Genomic DNA, 24,656 nt, shown 5'->3' with positions numbered 1-24,656 from the left:
CATGGGGCCAAGTGACCGGAGGGTCACAATCCTAGCTTTTTCTCAAATGCATACACAGGTGACCAGACGGTCAAAGCCTGGATTTTTCAGACATTTCCATGGAGCCAAGTGACTGTATGGTCCCAATCTGGCTTCTCCAAACGTATACAGAGGTTCGGTAATAGTAAAAGGAGCAGATCTGTATTCTTCCAGCTAGGGCCGTGGTTCTTAAGCTGGTATCCTGTTGAATGTCAAATCTGTGTCCTTCTTGATGAAGCCATGATGTCCTAGTTGTTTTTCTGTCAAGTCACATTCGATTCAGAGGCAAGCCCCCCTTCCTTACATAGTTTGCAATGGTCCTTCAAGCCATCATCCACAAGTCAATGGGAAGGTGTGATGAGATTAACTCACATTGTGTGAGTATTTAATCAGTATGCCAAGTTTGTCCTCCTCTGTTTTGCCGGTCAACACACTAGCTGGCCTGGTAAAATGTGTAATCAACATATTAACAAATATAAATTGTGTAATTACCCTATGTCCCTGTCCTTTAAAGATAGCAGACAATGAGTGACAGCAACTCAAAAGTCAACATCTAGGCTAATAAGAACAATAGGCTGTGCTTCTTGACCAACCCCAAAAAACACCTACATTAAAAAGTAAACATAAAGCTAAAAGCCTATGTCTGCAGGCTGACTGAAAATAGACTGGATAATAAAAATTAAATGATGGGTCGTTACATTTACCATGTGTCAAAGTGACATCAATGTGAATAAAGGCCAAGTGGGACTGGTGCCAAATATGATTACCCAGCAAATGGGAAGCTATATAAACACAATATCCAGCTCAAAGAAAGGGAGACCACACCCTTAACTGCACAGTGCAGGAACCTGAAACTTAACCGAAAAGAACGAACTGGAGTACAAGTTGCTATGCATGCAAAATTGGAGCATGTTTACTCTGTATGTACAGTATGTGCAGCTGTGATATTTGGGAACTCAGTTGGGTCTTTTACACTGATTGTCATTCCTGCATGGAGCCCTAGTGATAACGTTGTGTATGCTGCTGCTTTTTTTCAGGTGTCTTCACATTTGAGGTTTTTCGATCCTCAGTTAAAGGAGAAACCTGAGCAGGAGTTATTTGTAGAGCCGCCCTGGCTTCTTAGGTTGCGCCACTTGGACATGCAGATGAAAGTAAGCTTACAGCTATTCAAGAAGATGTTTCTGATTGAGTAGGACGGTTTGAATCAATGTTTCCTGTGTTGTATTACACCTTTTTTTTTTTTTTAGCAAGGTACTGTGGTATACAACACTGGCAGGACGACTCCGCAGCAGTACGCCTGTAGCACGCCAAGCTCTGAGCAAGATCATGTCAGCCAGTCTGAGGGCATCGCTGCTACACACGATGTGCCCGTCATGACAGATAATCCGCTCCTGACCAACTTCCTCCCCAATATGACATCCACTCAGGGGGTTCAGCTGGCGCTGCCAGGTAAGGACACAATCCATGACATTTTACTTCATTAATGGGAGGCAGACAAGCAGCGTTTGTTTCTTTGTCATGTAATGGGATGTTTTACTCACTGTCTTAATGGTGTCACAAACCCAGGGCTGTGGAGTCGGTAAGCCACAGTTGCGACTCCGACTCCTGGATTTTATCAGGTTTCGACTCCGGCTCCGACTCCTTCATAAATGGCCAATTCGTAACAATAAATTTACTGTTGTCGAATATTAACATCGTGCTTATTCACTTTCTCACCATCATATAAGTAATCAGACCACTTAGAGCAAAAACTATATTTATTAGAATACAATTAAAATATAGCAAATAACTTTTATAAACTTTATAAACTCTTGTAAGTTAATATGCAATAAACACTGTTATGCAGTTAATAAGAAATCTATAAATTTGTCCTCAGAAAAAGTATTGCCTCTGTCAGATCCTCCTTCATGGATGCCCTCAAATCTGATCTAATTATTTTGAGAGCAGAGAACAACCTCTCTACACTAACTTGGGTTGGTGGCAAAGCAGTAACCACTCGGGCAACATCTCTGACAATGTCAGGATACAGAGGAACGGCTTGTTGCACTGTTATTTTTGATGAACAGTCAAATTTCTTTTAGTGCACATGAAAAATTCTGCTGAAATGTACTGGCTGTGTTCTTTGATTTTCATTTTCACTTTCAGTTTAATACATTGTAAGTAGGGGGGTTGGGGCAGCATGAGGTTAACCAATTATAAGATTAGATAAGGGCAGTGGAAAACAGTGTCACACAAGAAGTAAGGGTACTGTCACACATAACGATATCGTTGACGATATCGTTGCTTTTTGTGACGTAGCAACGATATCGTTAACTAAATCGTTATGTGTGACAGCGACCAACGATCAGGCCCCTGCTGGGAGATCGTTGGTCGCTGGGGGAAGTCCAGCACTTTATTTTGTCGCTGGATCTCCCGCTGACATCGCTGAATCGGCGTGTGTGACGCCGATTCAGCGATGTCGTCACTGGTAACCAGGGTAAACATCGGGTTACTAAGCGCAGGGCCGCGCTTAGTAACCCGATGTTTACCCTGGTTACCGTTGTAAATGTAAAAAAACAAACACTACATACTTACATTCCCGGTGTCTGGTCATGTCCCTCGCCTTCAGCTTCCCGCACTGACTGGTGAGCGCCGGCCAGCCGTAAAGCAGAGCACAGCGGTGACGTCACCGCTGTTCTTTACGGCCGGCGCTCAGGGCAGAGAGGGCTATGAGGGCTCCTGAGGCGCGCATCATACCGGGGGTCTGGAGGGCAGGTCTGCTCTGCGGGCACCTCGCTTTCTTGGGGCTGGCGATGCTGCGGATGGCAGCGCCGAGGTTTTTTTCTTGCTGGCGGCACCGCAATCTCCTTGTTTCTAGCAGCGCCGCACTGTGGACCGCCGGCGTCACTTCCGGGGCGGTCGATGATTTAGTCCCCGACTTCTGTCAGGAAGTAGGCCGCGGGCGGAAGTCCCGCCCCTTCCGGCCGCTTCATTTCCCGACGGCTCCGCCCCCTCTCTTTCGCCGAAAGCTAAATCTAGGCCACAGAAACCGCCGTCTCCGGTTCCGCCCACTAGTGAGGGTGCTCTTTTTCAAAAGGCAGCTCGGATTCTTCGCGCTGGGACAAGTTCCACAGGACGAACGGGGACACAGGACTGGGGTAAGTGCTACTCCCCCCCCCCCCCCCCCAGCCTGACAACAGATCTCCTGTTTATAGCATTTGCAGGGCACCATGTCTAGAAGGGCCAAATCTCACACTGTGCTATATACCGCATGTGTAGTCTGTCGGTCCGCTTTTCCGCATGCCCAGAGTAATCGTCTCTGTGAGGCCTGCGACTCCGAATGCGCTCAGGAGCCCTCCCCTGCGACTCAGGTAGAAGCCGTGGTTTCCCCCCCGGAATGGGTCACGTCTTTGTCAAGAGTCTATGGCATCCCTAACTAAGGCAATCGAGTCCATGCAGACCCCGGCTGGGGCCAGGGACAGCGGTTCACCTGCCGTGGAGAGGTCCTCCCACTCTCAGGAGCCTTCGGCCTGCAGGGGCCACGCTCGCACTAGGCAGACGCGGGGAAAGCGAACCCACACAGCGTCTCCCGGTCCTTCAGGGGCATCTGCGTCCTGGAGTTCTGCCTCTCGTTCACCTTCTCCAGCGGAGAGCAGTGAACTCGGTGCGGACTACGATTTCTGAGGGATCCCTCATTCTAGAGGTGCCTGATTAGCAGGAGTCAGTAGACAGTCTAATTGAGGCCGTCAACCAAACTCTGGGTATAGAGGACGAATCTACCTTGACCTCTGGTCATAAGGTATCATTCAAGAGGGCCAAGCAGTCTCATAGGTTGTTCGCTTCTCACCCTGAGTTTGAGGACTTGGTCCAACGTCACAAGAAGCATCCAGACAGACGTTTTGCGGGACAAAAGGCTCTGAATGCTAGATACCCTTTTGCTCCTGAACTGCGTAAGAAATGGGCAGAATCTCTTTCGGTAGATCCTCCGGTTTCTCGTTTGGCCTTTAACACACTGTTATCCCTGCCCAAAGGCTCATCTATTAAAGATCATACAGATCAGCTTATTGATAGTTTGGCTCGTTCAGTTTTTGAGGCTTCAGGTTCAGCCCTCTCGCCCTCTTTTGCGGCGATGTGGGTAGCTAAGGCCATGATGTATTGGTCAGAATCTTTGACCGAAGCTCTTCAGGAGAGGGATCAACCAGTGGAGTTGACAGAGATGTCAAATCAAATAGCACTAGCTGATCTACCTGATCAATGCGTCTTTAGAAGCACTGAACTTTGCGGCTTCAGCGGCAGCAAACACTATTGCCATCAGAAGGGCTCTTTGGTTGAGAACATCGCTGGCAGATTCTACCTCTAAAAAATCTCTTACAACCCTTCCTTATCAGGGTGGCCGATAATTTGGAGAAAAATTGAATCCGCTCATTTCTGATACCACAGGAGGGAAAAGCAATTTTCTTCCACAGCAGATGATTAAGCAGCCTTTTCGTCGCCAGTTCCAGGCTCGCTTTAAGTCCTTTCGTAATACCAGGTGGACCCCAACGTTAAATCCCGCTGCTCCAGGGCGACCCAATCAGGACAGAGATCATCAGATCTCCTACAGGGCTAACCCGTTGGGAAGAATGCGATCCCAGGGGAGGGGAAAGGGGATCTAGGTCCCATAGGTTTTCAGCCAAATGACTGGAGTCGGTCTCTGGTCTCCGCCGACAGAGTAGGCGGCCGCCTACTCTCTTTTCACCAGCCCTGGCTCACTGTGGTTCACGACAGGTGGGTAAGAGAACTGGTGTCTTCAAGGTACAAGATAGTTCGTCAACCACCCCCCCGTGCTGGTTCTTGCCTTTCCACCTTCCCAGCTCAAAATCCCGGGTACAGGTTCTGTTCAATTCTATAGAGTCCCTTCAGCTCCGTGGGGTCATCATTCTAGTTCCAAAGGAAGAAAGATTTCAGGGGTTCTATTCCAACCTGTTCATAGTTCCCAAAAAGACGGAACGGTTATAAGGCCCAATTTGGACCTGAAACATTTAAACAGGTTTATCAACATTCGTCGCTTTCGAATGGAATCTCTCCCATCAGTCATTGCGTCAATGGAAAAGGGAGAATTCTTAGCTTCAATAGATATTCAAGATGCCTATCTGCATATTCCCATATTTCCTGCGCATCAAAGATTCCTACGTTTCGCCGTAGGCAACCTGCATTTCCAGTTTATGGCCTTACCTTTCGGGCTAGCCAGTGCACCCAGAGTGTTCACAAAGGTCATGGTGGCTGTTGTGTCCATCCTGCATTCCCGGGGCATACTCGTTTTACCATATCTAGACGATCTCGTCATCAAGGGGCCTTCTTTTGGGGCCTGTGAGGAAAATGTCACCATTACTCTAGACACGCTTTCTCGTCTGGGGTGGCTGGTGAACCAAGAAAAGTCGTCTCTTGTACCATCCCGTAGAATTTCTTTTCTAGGGATGATCTTCGACACCTTACAATGCTTGACAATCCTACCCCAGGACAAGGTCCTGAATCTTCGGCAAGAGGTGTGAGGATCCTTGCCGGCCTCTCTATCATACGATCCGGTTTTGCATGAGGGTCTTAGGAAGGATGGTTGCGGCAATGGAAGCAGTGCCATTTGCGCAACTCTATCTTCGTCCTCTCCAACATGCACTGTTAGCAGTATGGGACAAAAATCAATTCTCTCTCGACCTCAGGTGCCGTCTATCTTTCCAGGTCAGACAGGCTCTCTCATGGTGGTCAACGAGTCCGTCTCTACAACAGGGGAAACCCTTTCACCCAGTCCATTGGCTAGTAGTCACGACAAATGCCAGCCTTCTAGGTTGGGGAGCAGTGTTTTACCGCCACACAGCCCAGGGACTCTGGTCCTCTCGGGAGTCAGGTCTCCCGATCAATCTTTTGGAGATTCGGGCTGTTCGGCTGGCTCTGCAGCATTTTCATCATATCCTGGCAGGCCGCCCTGTCCGGATTCAATCGGACAATGCCACAACTGTAGCATACATAAATCATCAAGGGAGTACCTGCAGCAGGGCGGCCATGTACGAGGTAAAGCAGGTCCTCTGCTGGGCCGAGAGGAATCACTCGGTGATTTCGGCAGTCAACATCCCGGGCGAGAAAAACTGGGCTGCGGATTTTCTCAGTCAACAGGGCCTTGCGTCCGGGGAGTGGTCTCTCCATCCTGAAGTATTTCAACAGATCTGTCAACGCTGGGGGAACCCCGGACGTGGACCTGATGGCTTCCGGGAGGAATGCCAAGGTACTCTGGTTTGTCGCCCGGTATCGAGATCCACAGGCGATTGCTGTGGACGCGTTAATTTTGCCTTGGGACCAGTTTCGTCTCCCATATCTGTTCCCCCCTTTAGCACTACTCCCGAAGGTAATCAGAAAGGTCAAGACAGAAGGAGTTCCAGCTATCCTGGTCGCCCCAGATTGGCCTCGTCAGTCGTGGTACGCAGACCTAGTGCAGCTGGAGGAGCTAAACTTTTGTCAGCCTCCTGGCGGCAGTAGGATACACCCACAGTCCTGTGTCCCACAGTCCTGTGTGCCCCAATGAGCGTCTCGGAGAAAAGGATTTTATGGTGAGTAACACAAAAATCCCTATTTCTGAAAGGCCACAGAGGCTTGAAAAACCACTTGTGCCGAACCAACACAGCTCCTCACCCAAGAACACTATGCCCATAGTGCAACATTGTGATGGAAGCATCATGCTGTGGGATGTTTATCATCAGCAGAGACAGGGAAAATGGTCCAAGTCGATTTGAAAATGGATGATGTGAAATACAGGGATAATCTGGAGCAAAAGCTGTTTGTCAGTGATTTGAGACTGGGACGGAGGTTCCCCTTCCAAAAGATATGACCCAAAGCAAATTTCTAAAGCAACACTCGAGTGGTTTAAAGGGAAACATGTAAATGTTTTGGAGTGGCCTAATCAAAGCCCAGATCTTAATCTAATTGAGAATCTGTGGTCCGACTTGAAGATTGCTGTCCACCAGATGAAACCATCTAACTTCAAGGAGCTGGAGCAGTTTTGCCTTGAGGAATGGGAAAAAGTCCCAGTGGCAAGATGTGGAAAGCTCATAGAGACTCATCCAAAGCGACTTGCAGTTGTGATTGCTACAAAAGGAAGCTATAGAAAGTACTGACTCTAGTGTGTGAATAGTTATGCATACTGAAGTTTTTAGTTATTTTGTCCTATTTGTTTGCTTCGCAATACAAAGAAACCCAAATATTCACAGTTGTAGGCATACTCTCAAGCCACTGTAGATGTTGTCTGATCACGCGCTCCATCCCGATTTGCTATATCTAAGTAGTTTTGTTATATTCCACTACACATAGTCATGTCCTAAAGTGTTGGCACCGTGGAAATTGTTCCAGAAAATGAAATATTTCTCCCAGAAATGTGTATCAAATACATGTTTCAAGTTGGACATGATTTCACACAAAAGAAAAAAAAATGGACCTGACAAAATTGTTGGCACCTATCCGAAATTGCTGGTAAACAACTTTGTTTCAAGTATGTGTTGCTCATTCAAGCTAGTCCCTGGAAAGGAATAGGTGGGGACAGTATGAAAATCACACCTGAAATCAGATAAAAAGGGGAAAAGTTAACTCTATCTTTGCAATGTGTGTGTCTGTGCCACACTATGGAGAACAGAAAGGGGAGAAGAGAACTGTCTGAGAACTTGAAAAAAACCAAAATTGTTGAAAAATATCAACAATCAGAGGGTTACAAGTCCATCTCCAGAGATCTTGATGTTCCTTTGTCCATGATGCACAACATAATCAAGAAGTTCACAACCCATGGCACTGTAACTAATCTCCCTGGACGTAGACGGCAGAGAACAATTGATCGAAGGTTATAATGCTGTATAGTCTAGATGGTTGAGAAGCAGCCTCAATCAAGTTCCAAAGAAATTAAATTTTTCCTGCAGGCTCAGGGTGCATCAGTGTCAACGCTGACTATCCATTGACATTTGAAACAAATGAAAAGCTATAGCAGAAGACCTAGGAGGACCCCACTGCTGACACAGAGACATAAAAAAGCTAGATGGCAGTTTACCAAAATGTACGGGAGTAATTCAAAATCTTTCTTTGAAAGCTTCTTGCAGACAGATGAGACAGACAGAGCTTTTTGGTAAAGCACAACTTTGTACTTTTTACTGAAAACATAATGATGCCTTCAAAGAAAAGAACACAGTACCTACAGTCAAATATTGTGGAGGCTCAGATGTTTTGGGGTGGTTTTGCTGCCTCCGGCACTGGGTGCCTTGACTGTGCCCAAGGCATCATGAAATCTGAAGATTACCAAAGGATTTTGGGTCGCAATGTAGTGCCCAGAGTCAGAAATCTGGGTTTGCACCATAGGTTCTTTGTCTTCCAGCAGGACAATGACTCCAAACATACTTAAAGAAGCACCCAGAAATGGATGGAAACGAAGCACTGGAGAGGTCTGAAGTAACATACATAGTAACATAGTTAGTAAGGCCGAAAAAAGACATTTGTCCATCCAGTTCAGCCTATATTCCATCATAATAAATACCCAGATCTACGTCCTTCTACAGAACCTAATAATTGTATGATACAATATTGTTCTGCTCCAGGAAGACATCCAGGCCTCTCTTGAACCCCTCGACTGAGTTCGCCATCACCACCTCCTCAGGCAAGCAATTCCAGATTCTCACTGCCCTAACAGTAAAGAATCCTCTTCTATGTTGGTGGAAAAACCTTCTCTCCTCCAGACGCAAAGAATGCCCCCTTGTGCCCGTCACCTTCCTTGGTATAAACAGATCCTCAGCGAGATATTTGTATTGTCCCCTTATATACTTATACATGGTTATTAGATCGCCCCTCAGTCGTCTTTTTTCTAGACTAAATAATCCTAATTTCGCTAATCTATCTGGGTATTGTAGTACCAGCAGTGGCCAGCAATGAGTCCGATCTAAATCCCATTAAACACCTGTGGAGAGATCTTACAATTGCTCTTGGGAGAAGGCACCCTTCAGAGTCCTGGAGCAGTTTTCAAAAGAAAAGTGGTCCAAAATTTCACTTGAAGGGTGTAAGAAGCTTAGTGATGGTTATAGGAAGCGATTGCAGTTATTTATTCCAAAGGGCGTGCAATCAAATACTAATTTGAGGGTACCAACAATTTTGTCTGGCCCATTTGTGGGGTTTTGGGTGAAATTATGTCCAGTTTGCTGTGTTTATAACAAAATGTGTGATTACAATAATTTTCTAGGATAAATAAGTAGGTTTTGGAGCAATTTCAAGGGTGCCAACACTTTCGGCCATAACTGCACAAAAGCACACTGAGATGTCATGTCTGTGATTAGTTGGTGACTAGAGTATTCATCTCTTGCCGTTACGAGAAAAGATAAGCGAATTTGCTCGGGCTCCCTCTTATTCAGCAAGCTATAGTGCTTGCCGAGTAAGCTGCAGAAGAAACCCAGCTTCCTGGATTGTGCCGGCTGATTGGCGCCATAGCTGCATTTGTCGCGGCTGTGTGACAGGCACGACACATGCATGCAGAGCCTGTTTATTGGGCTCGCTATACATGTCGTGCGTGTCAAAGTCGCGACACAGGCAGCAGTGGCCAGCTGATTGGCCGGCGTGATCCAGAAAGCCGGGATTAGTCTTGGTCTTCGCAGTGCTGTGAGGAGTAGTAGATGAACTGTGACCTGATCGGAGTGATAGTCGCCGACATGTCCTGCTATGTGTAGCTGACAGGTGATTGACGTAAGGTAGATGATGTGTCCTGGTGATGGCACCACATAACCTGCTATAAGGGCATGTACACCAGGATTTGTCTCCTTGGCTTCTGTCCCAGTGACCTTTCATTATAATATTTGTACCAGGGGCCCATTGTAGATTTTAATGTAAGGCTGTTCATAATTTTTTTTTTTTTTATATTTTTAATTTTATTTTATTTTTTAAAAATATTTCCAGGTCCTGATAACACTGCCACTCTTTATCCACCACCTCTTCCTCCAGTCAGTGATATGCCGAGCACTGTCCCACCCCATGCATTTATACCTGCACCCATGCCAGCACCTGGACCAGGGTTTGTACCTGTAAGCAGTGAACAGGTGCCCACGTATACCCCAGCTCCCATGGAAACGGTACCAAGCCCTCCTCACTCTGCGGGATTCACTCCTCCGGAGCAGTGGAACCATGATCCAGGTGAGTTGATTACTCAGAATCCTCACCACATGGGACAGATAGTCTCTTCCGTGGCCTCGTCGTCTTTTTACATGTATGTGCTATGGTGACCGCTGATCCATAGAACATGTGAAAAAAGCTTTATTCATTCTTATTTGTCTTAAGCCATACAGAGACCCCCTACAAACTCCCCCACCAAAACCACCTTCCATGACTCTGGATTTGACTTCTATGGTGAAATGGCAAAAATGGTAAGTATCCAAGTATCCTGAGTAATCTAAAGAATCATGAAGATTGATCATACAGGGTAAAACTTAGCCAAAATCCTGTGTCTAAAGGCATACACAAAATTGTATAACCAAGAGAGGGGAGGAGAAAATGTCAGACACCAATGCTATATAAATATATCTCCATGTGATGGGTAACTATCTTGAAAATGGCTCTAATTTGATTTAATTATTCTGTGACTGTGCCAGTTGTTTTTTTTTCGTAGTAGCTGAGTTATGTTCTAGCTAAATGGCTAACTTTTACATTCATGCTAGTGGTTTACATTCATATACTTATGGGTAAATTTATCTGTAGCACTGTTGTAAATACTCCATAATTTTTATCACTCATTTTGTTGTGACTATCTTTATTACTACTTCCTAGATGTATTTCCATATACTTTCACATGCATATGAGAACTCGGTAACTGAGATCTGCTATAGTTGCTCATCAAAATTACCTTCTATGCTTTCGACAGCACGTCATTTTTTTACTAATGCCTTAACATGTCAGCTCTGTCTTTGTTCCCCCCTTTTTTTAAAAGTGTTTTTAACACATTGACTATTTAATTTAATAAAGGATATATTTATATTGCATCGGTGTTTGGCATTTTTTCCTCCCCCCTCTTCGTCATAGAATCACATGCAGGGTTAATGCTGCGGTCGGTGATTATTGCCCATTGCTGTTCTCTCAGGCTCCAGGACCGAGGTCCAGAACGGTGTCTCAGTCGTCATCTCATGTGGTGAGCTGCTACCTACTGTATGTTTTATGGAGATTCACCTTCTGCTCCACATCGTCCCTCTCACTGTATAATCGTGTTCTTATGTACAGAGACGGACCAGGACCACCTCTGAATCCTCTACCCATTCAGTCGGGTCCAACCGCAGGAGTTCCATCGGTTTGCAGCCATCACCTCCACCCATTCTTGAAATGAAAAAACCTGAGCCCAAGAAAGAAGCGAAGGCCACTGCTTCACATGGGGTGAGCGGAGTTCTACTGCTGCTGGTCATAGAGACCAAGTGGTCACATTAGTAACGTTCTATTGCTATACAAAGCTGTAGGTTTGGAGCATTACAGCAGCTTTGTAATGCCCTATGCAATATTGTCTCACCGCCTTATAAGCTGGAAGGTAAGCGGCACTTTATGGAATTTCTGTACGAGCCGTCCTCTGGGCACCAGTAGAGTCTAGATGCACTATGTCAGTACAGGATCTCGCTACTGAACAATGTCTGCCGAATCGTTTTCTAAGGGCCTGACCGTGAGTACATCAAAACTCACTGATAAGCTGCTTAACTGACCCTTATGTGTTGTACATTGTAACGGAAGCTCAGCATTTAGTCCTTATACTTGTCTCTCTTCAAACCATTTTGTAGAGCGGTAGAAGTTGGTTTGGCTGGCTGATGAGGAAAGGAAAGAACGAAGCTCACCTGCCAGATGACAGGAATAAATCTGTAAGGATGAGCAGCTTGTATTCTGCTTTCTGTGCTGTAGGGAAACATTGTCCGCCTGCGTCTCTATTGCCACCTCTTCCCGAGACAGTCACCAGGTTATGTCTGACCCTCTTCTGGCACTTGTAGATGTAGTTCTCATAAGGTCATTGTTTACCTCCTGCATCATGAGCGGAGCCCTGTATTCCTCCCCGTGATGTGCACGCCTGTGGAGCCCTCCATATTCAGGAGCTGGCCCACCCCTCCATCGCTGATTGACAGCTTCTCAACTATGTGTGATGTAGGATAAAACTGCCGGAGGACTGAGCTCATGAATGTGGACCACTCAGCTGTAGGGGATAAACTGATCTTCTGCAGTTACTGAATATTTCAAGTGATGGTGCCTGCGTCTGGGGCGTGGTCATTTTTGGTAGGCCAACATACACCCTGTGACAGATTTCCTTTAAGGCTATGTGCACACGGTGTGGATTTGACACTGCTGATTCACAGCAGTTTTCCATCAGGTTTACAGTACCATGTAAATCTATGGAAAACCAAATCCGCAGTGCCCATGGTGCAGAAGATTCCGCGTGGAAACGCTGCGTTGTATTTTCCGCAGCATGTCAATTCTTTGTGCGGATTCTGCAACGTTTTACACCTTTTCCTCAATAGGAATCCGCAGGTGAAATCCGCACATAAAACGCAGGAAATCCACGGTAAATCCGCAGGTAAAACGCAGTGCATTTTACCTGCGGATTTAAAAAAAACGGTGCGGAAAAATCCACACACAAATCCGGAACGTGGGCACATAGCCTAAAAGTGTTTTCCAGTTTTTTTCTTATATTACTCTTAAGGCTTAGATATGTATAAAATAACGCAGAGCCTTTACTCTCCTCTCTGGGTCCAGAAATGACTCTTTGCCCTATGCTCCATGTATTGGCTGCAGCAGTAATATCTAGACTACAGCACTTGTGATCGGTTGCATAGGTTTCTGGATTGAACTTTCCTGTCATTGTCGACCACACAAGTTGCTGAGCCCAGTGATAGGTCAACGTCTCTTTTGCTGCTCGTTAAGGACCAGAATAGCGGCAGTGTTGGCTCCGGGGAGGGTGAGCAAAAGCTCTCTATGATAATTTGTACATCTCTGAGCCTTTGGAGTAATAACACTTAAAACAGAACGACCCCTTCTAAACATTGATACTCATCACTGTACCAATAAATTTTGACTCCCAAGAATCAATTGGTTATCCACATTTTCTCCTACTGCTTTGCTGGGAAAGCTGTCCCCCTTTCTTACTCCCATAGGACTTGTCTTCTGAAAGGCAAATCATCCCCGGCTTGATGAACAGTCCATGTTTGGCTGCCATAATCGCCCATGATCTACATCTGTTCTGAGGGAGCTTGGCTGCTTTGTATGATGATCAGCGCAGTATTGTGTGGCAGTGTTTGCTAATTTGCTTCCCTGGTGCCTGCAGATCATCATCCCCAGTGTTTGACTCCTTGACGTTTTGCCAGTCACTTGCTGAAGGCTTTTTTTATGTTGTAGATTGTTTGGGATGAAGCACGACAGCGATGGATTAACCTGGATGAGCCGGAGGGAGAGGATGTGAGTATCCAGCTGCCAGCGTTTGCTCTTCGGGCCCAGCTGTGTCTCGTTCTCATTGGAGGATGAATGGTGGGTATTCTGTACTTCTGTTTGATCCAAATGATATATTTTTATTCCAGAACAAGCCGCTACCCCCACCGCCATCCAGCATGCCTAAAAGATCTATGGCTGTTCCTTCAGGCCCAGGAATACTGAGTGCTCCTCCCAATCCTTCAGTTAACATGTTCTCCATAAAAGCAGGTACAAGTAACGCTTCTTTCATTCCAGATCAGTGGCATAGGGAACCCATTGATGTGACTCCTGATATCATAATCTACAGATAGGCTATTGCTCTGGGTCCAGACTACCCTTACATTAGTTGCTACTGGCATTTGGCTACAGGAGACCTGATTTTCTATTTACTTTCCACGTGTAGCACTGACATATTCTGCGTGCACTCATTCTTCTTGTCCTCCTCTGCCAGGTGGAGCGCGTGCCCGATATGTGGATGTGTTAAACCCGGGAGGCAACAAACCTACGAACTCTGTGCCGCCACCAGCTGATCTGTTTGCTCCCTTGACCCCGATGCCGATCCCTACAAATCTCTTTGTCCCAAACGCAGGTATCTGATGCTGTTAGTCTCCTCTAGTGTTTCTATGTATCCTGTAAGTGTTTTATCCTGCATGTTTAATTTTTTCTTGTAACTTACTGAGCAGCATTTATTCCAATGCATAAACTGATCCCAAATTATTATAAATCAGAATTTATATCTATAAATATTATGTGCTGTCCAATGAAATCCATCATCCAGATGCTCCGCAGTAGGAGCTGCTCTCTGCACCCACACTCTCTGATCTTGATAATCACAGACGGTCCTTGGGGTCCTGTGATCTCGGTGGACGGCTGCTGTGATGTTTGCATGATCCAAATATATTTCCATTGTTTCTGACAGTCCCAGAAGAGGTTCACCCCCCCATAGGTTCTGAGGCAGAAATGGTACAGCCGTCTGATCAACCTGGCATTGACGGCTCGGCACAGACACAGGTGAGACGCCACATTCACTCGTGATGTTTGGATTGAAGGATTAGTGGAGCGGTTGCTGAGCGGCCAAATACAGCACTGATTTGCAGATAAACAAAATTGACTTTTTCGTATTTAATCATAACTCTCTTGCCCCACATGATCTAAACTTTCAGCCAAATAATGAACATTATCTAGCAAGATGTTATTATCTTGTTCCCCTGCCTCCTGGATTCGTGTTTGCCAGGGGTGCTTCTAATGATTGACAGTTCGGCACAGCGGTATGGTTGTTATGGTTGTGCCTATTCCGAACTGTTCACTCTCGGATGCTTAAAGCGCAGATAGGTTTGTTTCTGCAACATTGGAGGAGCTGGCTGGAATCTGGAGCCAATAGCTAGCTGTTGGCTCCAGCAAATACAGTCCGCCACAGAGCTGCGCTTACAAGCTCAAATGAAAGTGACAATCCGCCTCTGATAACACAGCAGTGGTGGCTGGTAGCCTAGAAGGAAGGGCTTCCATAATTTATCCCAGGACCTGATGAAATTCATTTACTTCCAGGAGTCTCCAGGTATCGTCCAGTGGGGCCTAACTGCTTTCACATTTCAGAGTCATTCAGTATTATAATATCACAACGCAGATTATTGCAAACATTTTGCGCTATCCCATCAGAAATTCCCATATGAGACATTGGTAAATGGAAATTTCTGCTGGATCTGCCACCTGTGGCTGACACGTAGTAGCTGCATTCCAGGTGATTGAGAGTCAGACTGTTCTCGGCAGCAATGTTTAGTGCTTCTACTTCATCAGCACCTGATAAACATTTTTTCTATCACTTCTTTTCTTTCAGTTTTTAGCACCTGGACTGGATCTCCCAGCAACTAATCATGAAGACGTCCCCTCTGGAGAGGTAAGGTCCAGCGCAATCAGATGGTCACCCCTGATCTGCATCGTGTCATTTCTCATCATCGTTCATTATTACTTGTGACATAACTGATATGGGGGAGCATGCAGTTGCTGTGGGTAATACGGCGGCGCCACTCAATATACAGTGGGGACAATAAGTATTTGATACACTGCCAATTTTGTAAGCTTTCCCACCTACAAAGAATGGAGAGGTCTGTAACTTATCGTAGGTACACTTCAACTATGAGAGACAGAATCTAAAAATAAAAAAACAAAATCACATTATATGATTTTTAAGTGATTAAATTTCATTGCATGAAATAAGTATTTGATCACCTACCAACCAGCAATAATTCTGGATCTCACAGACCTGTTAGTTTTTCTGTGATAAACCCTCCTACTCTGCCCTCATTACCTGTATTAATTGCACCTATTTAAACACATTACCTCTATAAAAGACACCTGTCCACACACTCAATCACACTCCAACCTCTCCAACATGGCCAAGACCAAAGAGCCGTCTAAGAACACCAGGGACAAAATTGTAGACCTGCACAAGAATGGGATGGGCTATAGGACAATAGGCAAGCAGCTTGGTAAGAAGGCAATAACTCGCAAACTTATTAGAAAATGAAAGAAACACAAGATTTCTGTCAATATTCCTCGGTCTGGGACTCCAAGGTCTCACCTCGTGGGGTAAGGATGTAAATCGGCAGTGCATAAAATATTTATTTTCCCCACTGCACCTGTAAGTGGTAGAGCTCTATTTGCCGTCACTGTTCTTGAACAGGGCAGAGGATCGGCATGCGACAGTGTGCAGCAGCTTGTGATTCCTATAAAGCTGCTACTTTTTGGGTCCGTTCGGGAGGTTAACTCTCCCAGTAGACTCTTCTTCTATGGGTAAAGCTTCGATCTTCTAGTGCCAAGAGTTTCACTTGACGTCTGAGTCAGATTTACGTTTTTGAGGCCTTTGGGCTGAGGTTACAGATTGGGTTTGGTGCTGCGGCCGCCAAGAAGCAGCTTCCTATATGTAATATATCTGTGCGGCCATTACCGATAAACAAGCCGTGTCTAATTAACCTCCAGCACTGCTGTGATGTTTAGGAATCGGCTTCTTAGCGGCCTCACCTCTGACGATCACTAAAATGTCCGTGTGACCCTGGCCTAAGACCCCCTCCCCAACCTTCGCTCTCCACACTTTCAGGCACTGTTGGCATCCGGCTGTTGTTTTATCTGCTTTTCCCCTGCATTTGCGATATTTCGGTTGGACTACTGCAGGATGTGATGCACCATGATTTGCATGATTTCTTATTTCTTTTTTTTTGTGTGTGGATTTTGCTTTTTTTCTTTGTAGCTTTCTCGGTCTAGTTCTCTGAGTTCCTTGTCTCGTGAAGTAAGCCAGCATTTTCATCAGGTACATGCTGCTGGCTGCCATTGTTGTTATTGTTCTTTTTACCACCCTCATTTTTCTTTTTTACACGTTTCATGTACTAATTTTGCTTGCCTTTTATGCTACCTTTGCCCTAACCCTGTTGAAGTGGCAGGAATTGCTCTGCACACTCGTTGCTTCACTTCTTGCACTTTGGGTTACTCAAGCTATGGCCCCCGGCAGTCGCTCCAGTTTCTACAGTGCCCACCCTCTCTTCTGGAGATGGAGCTTCTGTTTTGCTCATCTCTATTGCACTCCAATTAATCTCCTCCCTGTATACATCTCTGCTTGCTGTCAATGAATACAACAGTCCCGTCATGGTCTTGTACTTCTCACGTAGGTGCTCGACTAATTACAGCGAGGGCTGTCCTGTTGAGATGTGAACCCACAGGACTAAGTCACCCCGTGACCATTCATTGACAGCAAGCTGGTCTTTTGGAAGTGGAGGGGTGCTATAGCACAAGGTATATTAGATGTTATACTTTCAGGACACAGTACAGGTCAGAATTGGAAGTTGGCTCTTATGCTCCTGTCACTTCCAAAGCCGTTGTGGCCTTTTGATTGCAGCTTTGGGTGTGAATAGAGTATAAGCCATGATTTGTATTGTGTTCCCTTCATTCACACTTTTTTTTTTTTTTTTATTGCGGACTCCTTGGCTGCTTCCAGTGCTGCTGTCTGCACACTCGCAACAGACATTGAGCTTGAGTTTGTGTCTTGGGCTTTGGTTCCTGACTAATATATTAACAACACAGTGTGTGTTTACCCCGGAGCCTGCATGGTGCATGCAGCATGATCCGTCTGCCAGTCCCTGGACCTTTTCTTCACGGCTGTGGTCTCCTGGATCATCTGCTGTGCTGTGAAGGAGTTTCCCTGCAGAGCTGTAGACGTGGGTTATGGAAAACAGAAGGGAGAGGTCTCTGCATAATGAAAAGCTCCAGGGCTGATTCCATTCCTCACCAGTACTCTGCTTGCTGTCAGCGACTTGAATTAGTTTTAAAACAAGAAGCTGAAGACTCCGTTCTGCCCTCTCCCTACAACAGCTGAGGATTTGTGTCCAGTCTGGACAATCTGCTCTGAGGTGAACAGAAGAGTCAGAATCGAATGGTACAGCTTGCCGCTTCTGGATGAAACTTCCCTCATTTCGTGGCCAGTTACCACATGACTGTTTCACAGTTGCGTGACCATTGTTCCCTCAAGGGTGGGTAGAGCTTTGTCTACTCGGAGGCCTTCCTGCCGCTGTTTTGAACTTATATTTCCCACCCCGATACTTTATAATTAGCCATATTTTCAATTTGCCCTATTCCACAGTGGTTAATCTCAAAAATCCAACAACTTAAATGCTCCACAGGGTTAGCTGAAGAAAAATCATGTAAATACCCAAATAATCTTTATTATTAAAACCAAGGCACACAATGCCACCAACAGTGACCAAACTAAAACAACAAAACAGTGTCCAACCCAATAAAAACTATGGGATTCCACTAGAAATCCCTACCTAGGACCCTAGATACACCCTACCTGCCAGCGGAGGTTGGCACCCTAGGGGGGAGCGTATTGGCGCCCCCGCTCCACGATGGCTGACCCTGGGGGCCCTATTACACCCTACAGCCGCTAGTGAGCCCTTCTACCCACAGGCTACAGGACCTCTATTGCTAGACAGGCAAGTACTGTCCTAAGGGGAAGACTAGAACCCAAAAAGCATAAAAACAATATGAACACAAGCAGGGCAAGACTGGTGTAATATATAGCAGATGTGAGCAGATGCTGGTAACCACTCTGGTGGCTGATGTTAGATATCCATCTCCACCATATCCCAGATTTATGTATAGCTAGAGAGGTTTCCTTAGACCTTAGAGATCAAAAGGTCTGTTTTAGCATACGGCACAATATGGCCTTATGGTATACATACACATATCCCAGATATTAACTTGCTTAACATCTGATACCATCAGGATACAAGCCATAAATGCACATTATCAATTCAATGCACGTGTTCTATATCAGTGCTAGCTTTCTTTTAAGCAAGTACATCACATGCACCCTATACATATATACCCGGTATGATATCTCATAAGAACATGGAAACCATTGATACTCATCTGTGTGTCAGAGTAGATTGTGAGCCCTCGCGGGCAGGGTCCTCATTCCTCCTGTACCAGTTATGACTTGTATTGTTTAAGATTATTGTACTTGTTTTCATTATGTATACCCCTCCTCACATGTAAAGCGCCATGGAATAAATGGCGCTATAACAATAAATAATAATAATAATAATAGAGAACGTCCTACACCATCTGCCCTTAAGAACTTAGCGCCTCAATGTGTTTCGCCTGCTTTGGCTCATCAGGAGGCCTGATGTAATGATATATTGTGTCACCGATATAGCTAAATGCCGACTGATACCAACCTCCTTTTATGCCCCCCACCGAATGTGCCAAGTATACGCTCCTCCCCTCAACTTCCTGCAGCGTGTGACCGTCATTCTAAGCGCCGTCCTCTTATGCGCATATGCATGGTGGAACGCACCATCTCTCCACACTTTGCCGGCACATAACACTGACCACTTCCGGTTTAGCGGCATACTCCTTCCTGTCCAGCGTGTACACCAATGCTCGCCACGCCGATACACAACTCCTCCCCTCCAATTCCTACAGCGTGTGACCGTAATACTAGGCGCCATTCTATTATGCGCATGTGCATGATGGAACACACCATCTCTCCACGCTTTGCCGGCACACATCACTGACCACTTCCGGTTTTTGGGATACTGCTTCCTGTCTGGCGTATACACCAGCGCTCACCGCGCCGACACGTGCACAGTTGCATAGCAACCACAACGCTACTGGCCCCACAGCCCTTTACCAGGCACTAGGTATAGCTTCTCTTTAAGGTAGCGCAAAAGGCAGTTCAGAATCAAATAAGTAATTCTGCCCAGCGCACACTTCTCACTACATTGCTGCTAGAAAAAATATTTATTATGGAGGGATAAAAAATGTGCCCATCAAACTGAGTCTGAGATGAAACCCTCCTATCCATATGACAGTACTGCCCGTGTCCAGACACATATTGTTATAGAATTACCTCTATCATAAGAATTGAGAGACGCTGTAAATGCTTATATCCCATTATATGATTACAGCAAGTAGTACCCCCAATAGCACCCCAGAATTCCGGGATACCATGTTGGGACTTTCACGTGTGTCTACATCAGCATTAAATTGGCACTTGGGGAGGTATCACAAAAGGAAAATGTACGATATCATATAAATACATCATATCAATATATGTGATTCCTACATAGGGAATCTGTCAACCATTTAGCATAGTCAATAAACCCTGGACTCCGCAAACTCGTTCTCTAAAGAAATAGTATAGAAGGAAAAAATAACCAAATTACATATGACTACAAGAAACAGGCAAATGACATCTGTTCGTTAATTCCGTGTGGTTCCCGGGATTCCATTCTGAATATCCATTCGCATTCGCGACGAAGGATCTGTTTGTCCGTATTTCTCCCCCTGGGGTTTGTCTTAACAACCTCTATCACGGTGAATCTGACTCCTGTTATATCCTCACTGTGGAATGTGCGCATATGTTTGGCCAATGGGGTATCCCTATTATTTTTGATGTCCCCCATATGCTCCCCCACTCTTCTCCTAAATTCTCTTTTTGTTTTGCCCACATAGTCTTTTGGGCAGGGGCAAGACGCCAGATATACCACACCCGTCGTTTTACAATTCGAGAACTCCCGTTGATAGAAGGTTTCCCTGTGGCGGAGCTCTGAAAGTACTTACAGGGTTTCATCCACTTACAGAGACTGCAGTCACCACATTTAAAAAAACCACAGGGTCTCCTATCTAGCCATGTGCCACTGACTTTAGGTCTCTGGTACTGGCTATGTACCAGCATATCTTTAATTGACCTGCCCTTCCTGAATGTAATGTTAGGGCGCTCTCCCACAATCTCCTTCAAGTCAGGGTCAAATCTTAGGACGTCCCAGTGTTTCGCAAAAATCCGTCTTATATCATTCCGTGCGTCAAAGGTCCCGATGATCCTCACAATATCCCCAGGGTCATCCTTAGTGCGTTTCTGTAGCAGACTCTGACGATCCGCTTTTTTAGCCACATTAAATGCTGTATTAATGACCTGTCTCGGATATCCCTTTTCCTCGAACCTATTCGACATATCCACTGCCTGACTTTTAAACATTTCAAATCTCGAACAGTTACGTCGCAACCTAAGAAACTGCCCCTTAGGGATCCCTTTCTTAAGTGGGATCGGATGATGGCTCTGCCAATGTAGAAGATTATTAGTACTCGTCGGCTTCCTGAAGATACTAGTAGACACTCCTCCATGTGCCTCCTTCTTGATTTTAATATCCAAAAAGGCCAATTCTTCCTCATTAATCTCTGATGTAAATCTGAGACCAATATCATTGACATTAAGGACTCGAATGAACTCTAAGAACTCCTTCAGCTGTGTAAGTTGGGCTAGGTCAGGTAGGGCTGGCTTAATACTGCTGAATGGAAAAATAAGTGCTCTCGTGTAATGACATCAAGCAGAGGTCTTTTATAATAATGAGAAATACAAAGTCTGTTAAGTTGTCGCAACACCCGTCATGTGTGGAGACATCTGGTGCCCGGCTGATGTTACAATAAACATGAGGTAATGGGGTGACTGCCCGGTTGGTTGGGGTCACCTAGTCACCACTGTCCAGCTCTGTGTGCAGGCTCCTTCACTGGCATTGTGAAATAAGTTGTAGATTTGACCCTACTATGCCGCTTCTTCCAGGTATCTAGTAACATGGCTCCCAGCGGTGGAGGTCCTCCCCCTACTGGTGCCGCCGTTCCCTTCTATAATCCTGCAAGTTTTGCACAAGTAAGTAATGACAGAATAGTGGCCACAGCTCTGAAGGAATAGACCTGATGTAACAGCAGAATAGTGGCCACAGCTCTGAAGGAATAGACCGGATGTAACAGCAAAATAGTGGCCACAGCTCTGAAGGAATAGACTGGATGTAACAGCAGAATAGTGGCCACAGCTCTGAAGGAATAGACCTGATGTAACAGCAGAATAGTGGCCACAGCTCTGAAGGAATAGACTGGATGTAACAGCAGAATAGTGGCCACAGCTCTGAAGGAATAGACCTGATGTAACAGCAGAATAGTGGCCACAGCGGAATAGACTGGATGCAACAGCAGAATAGTGGCCACAGCTCTGAAGGAATAGACTGGATGTAACAGCAGAATAGTGGCCACAGCTCTGAAGGAATAGACTGGATGTAACAGCAGAATAGTGGCCACAGCTCTGAAGGAATAGACCTGATGTAACTGCAGAACAGTGGCCACAGCTCTGAAGGAATAGACCTGATGTAACAGCAGCATAGTGGCCACAGCTCTGAAGGAATAGACTGGATGTAACAGCAGAATAGTGGCCACAGCTCTGAAGGAATAGACCTGATGTAACTGCAGAATAGTGACCCCAGCTCTGAAGGAATAGACCTGATGTAACAGCAGCATAGTGGCCACAGCTCTGAAGGAATAGACTGGATGTAACAGCAGAATAGTGGCCACAGCTCTGAAGGAATAGACTGGATGTAACAGCAGAATAGTGGCCACAGCTCTGAAGGAATAGACCTGATGTAACAGCAGAATAGTGGCCACAGCGGAATAGACTGGATGCAACAGCAGAATAGTGGCCACAGCTCTGAAGGAATAGACTGGATGTAACAGCAGAATAGTGGCCACAGCTCTGAAGGAATAGACTGGATGTAACAGCAGAATAGTGGCCACAGCTCTGAAGGAATAGACCTGATGTAACTGCAGAACAGTGGCCACAGCTCTGAAGGAATAGACCTGATGTAACAGCAGCATAGTGGCCACAGCTCTGAAGGAATAGACTGGATGTAACAGCAGAATAGTGGCCACAGCTCTGAAGGAATAGACCTGATGTAACTGCAGAATAGTGACCCCAGCTCTGAAGGAATAGACCTGATGTAACAGCAGAATAGTGACCGCAGATTTGGAGGTGACTGGAAGATAAGACACAATGTAATGGCAGAATGACCTCAGCTTTGGGGGTGTCTGGAGAATAGGATGTGATTTATCATTGCAGATCCTTCTTTTATCGCATGTAATACATCTGACCTGACTCTTCCTCTTGTACCCACAGCCTCCTGCCTCATCTGGTGTAGCGCGGCCTGGACGACTTGGTCAGCGGAAATATCCATCTTTGAAGTAGATCCGCCATCTTTTGCGAATCCTCACAAACATTTCACAAGTCCTGACTGCATTTTCCAGCAACTCTGTGCAGGAGACATGGATTCATCTTCTGGGGGATGAGATTGTGATCAGAGAGTTCTGGTTTGCATTGAATGCCCCTCCCCCTCGGCCCCCAGGGGCCCAGAACATTCTAGAACAAATCTATAGAGAGCATAATTGTCGCTCCTTGTGGCCTTTCCCTTCTTGTCGCCATTAACGCTGTACAGGACGAGTGCTAAGGTCATGCATAAAATAGTACGGCCATGGTGAGGCAGCGCTCATCCCCTTCCCCACCCAGAGAATGGTAATATATTAAGACTGTGATTAATGAAAGTCAGATTTCACCCCGTATTCGAACTGTAGGCGACGTCTCCCTGGAATCTGCCTCTTGTATAGCCTTTTGTAACATAGGTCCTGGTGGGCGGGGGGCTCAGTGGCAGCACTTCTGCTGTAGACCTCTCCTCCTCCTGTAGAGTACGTCCTCATTTTTCCTATTTTCTGATCTGTGATTTTTTTTTTTTTTTTTTTTTAAAGTGCAATATAATTAATTCTCTGATTAAACTAATCCTGGAAATAAATCAAGGAAATCTCTGCCGCCTGCTTGAAGCAAAGACTTAGTTCTCACCGCCCCTCCCCTGTCTTCCTGTGTCTTAAAGAGACTCCGTGCTCTGCTTCTAAGAGACCCGCAGGACGTCCGCGTGACGGAGACTGAACGCTTTTAAATGTTTTTTAAAATTATTTAAATAAAAAAATTCACAAAAGCTTTGATTTCATAACATGCGGAGCGATCACTGAGCTGGGGGGGAATCGCTGGGAGCGCGTGGGGAGTGTATCACTAGCAGAATAGTGAGTGCAGCTCTGCAGTTTAATACAGGAGGTAACACAGGATCAATAATGTAATGTAAGTACACAGTATTGCCCCAGCAGAATAGTGAGCGCAGCTCTGGAGTATAATATTGATTTGTGTCTCTGCTGTATTTGGTTTATGGTGATATGTGGCAGTATTATCTCCTGGCTCGTTCACCCTTGCTTCTGATTGCTTTGTGGATAGAAGCGGCCATATGGGTTCAGCAGTACTACACCCCCAGAGGGATCGGGCTGGGCAGTAATGGATCATTATGCAGTGAAGTAGAAAACTTGGAAGATGTCAGATGCTGTGACCAAAAGACTATTCCATCTATTGAGCATTGTCTCCTCTTTCTTCCAACTGGAGATGAGTAGATTTGTCTTGTATCTGTGGTTTCTTTAATACTTAGCAGCGGACAATGAGGCTTTAGAAAGAAGTAGCCCTATAATATTGGGGGTCTCTTGTCTGACACAACTTAAAATTGACCTCATTGGTCCCATCTCCGCTGACAGCCAATATTCTGCACAGCCAATCTGATCCCCCCGGAAGAGGACATTTCTGTACAGTGGCACTAGGCAGATCTGAAATGTGACCAATGGCAAAGCTGAAAACTAAGGGTACCACTGCCCCCACTGTAGGGAACGTCCAGTGGGAGCTGGACTGGCCATGGAGGGTGAAGTTGCAGCAATAAGCAGATTCATAAATCCAGACTACAGGGTGTTAACCCCACCTGAGGGTACTGTAGGGCGTGAAGGAATTCATTAAG

General features: G+C 45.7%; 1 protein-coding gene across 7 annotated transcripts in view; it reads left to right on the top strand.

Annotated features, from left to right (window-relative positions):
* The window catches only part of SEC16A (SEC16 homolog A, endoplasmic reticulum export factor), a 61,320-nt gene extending 37,501 nt beyond the window's left edge, over positions 1-23,819 (top strand). For 2 of the 7 annotated variants that reach the window (XM_069747470.1, XM_069747469.1), the window contains exons 19-33: positions 1,056-1,169; positions 1,266-1,467; positions 9,940-10,173; positions 10,318-10,403; positions 11,114-11,161; positions 11,251-11,400; positions 11,793-11,870; positions 13,393-13,452; positions 13,572-13,692; positions 13,916-14,053; positions 14,384-14,475; positions 15,299-15,358; positions 16,709-16,768; positions 21,575-21,661; positions 22,955-23,162. In XM_069747470.1, the coding sequence (XP_069603571.1) occupies positions 1,056-1,169; positions 1,266-1,467; positions 9,940-10,173; positions 10,318-10,403; positions 11,114-11,161; positions 11,251-11,400; positions 11,793-11,870; positions 13,393-13,452; positions 13,572-13,692; positions 13,916-14,053; positions 14,384-14,475; positions 15,299-15,358; positions 16,709-16,768; positions 21,575-21,661; positions 22,955-23,023 (1,599 nt within the window). In that variant the 3' untranslated portion in view covers positions 23,024-23,162. Of the gene's footprint in view, positions 1-1,055; positions 1,170-1,265; positions 1,468-9,939; positions 10,174-10,317; positions 10,404-11,113; positions 11,162-11,250; positions 11,401-11,792; positions 11,871-13,392; positions 13,453-13,571; positions 13,693-13,915; positions 14,054-14,383; positions 14,476-15,298; positions 15,359-16,708; positions 16,769-21,574; positions 21,662-22,954 lie in introns of all 7 variants that reach the window. The other 5 variants (XM_069747463.1, XM_069747465.1, XM_069747464.1 and 2 more) reach the window with 5 other exon arrangements.
* The last annotated feature ends 837 nt before the right edge of the window (positions 23,820-24,656 follow it).

This window comes from Ranitomeya imitator, chromosome 2 (assembly GCF_032444005.1).
Source record: "Ranitomeya imitator isolate aRanImi1 chromosome 2, aRanImi1.pri, whole genome shotgun sequence".
NCBI lineage: Eukaryota > Metazoa > Chordata > Amphibia > Anura > Dendrobatidae > Ranitomeya > Ranitomeya imitator.
This window is presented reverse-complemented; position numbering and strand designations above follow the sequence as displayed.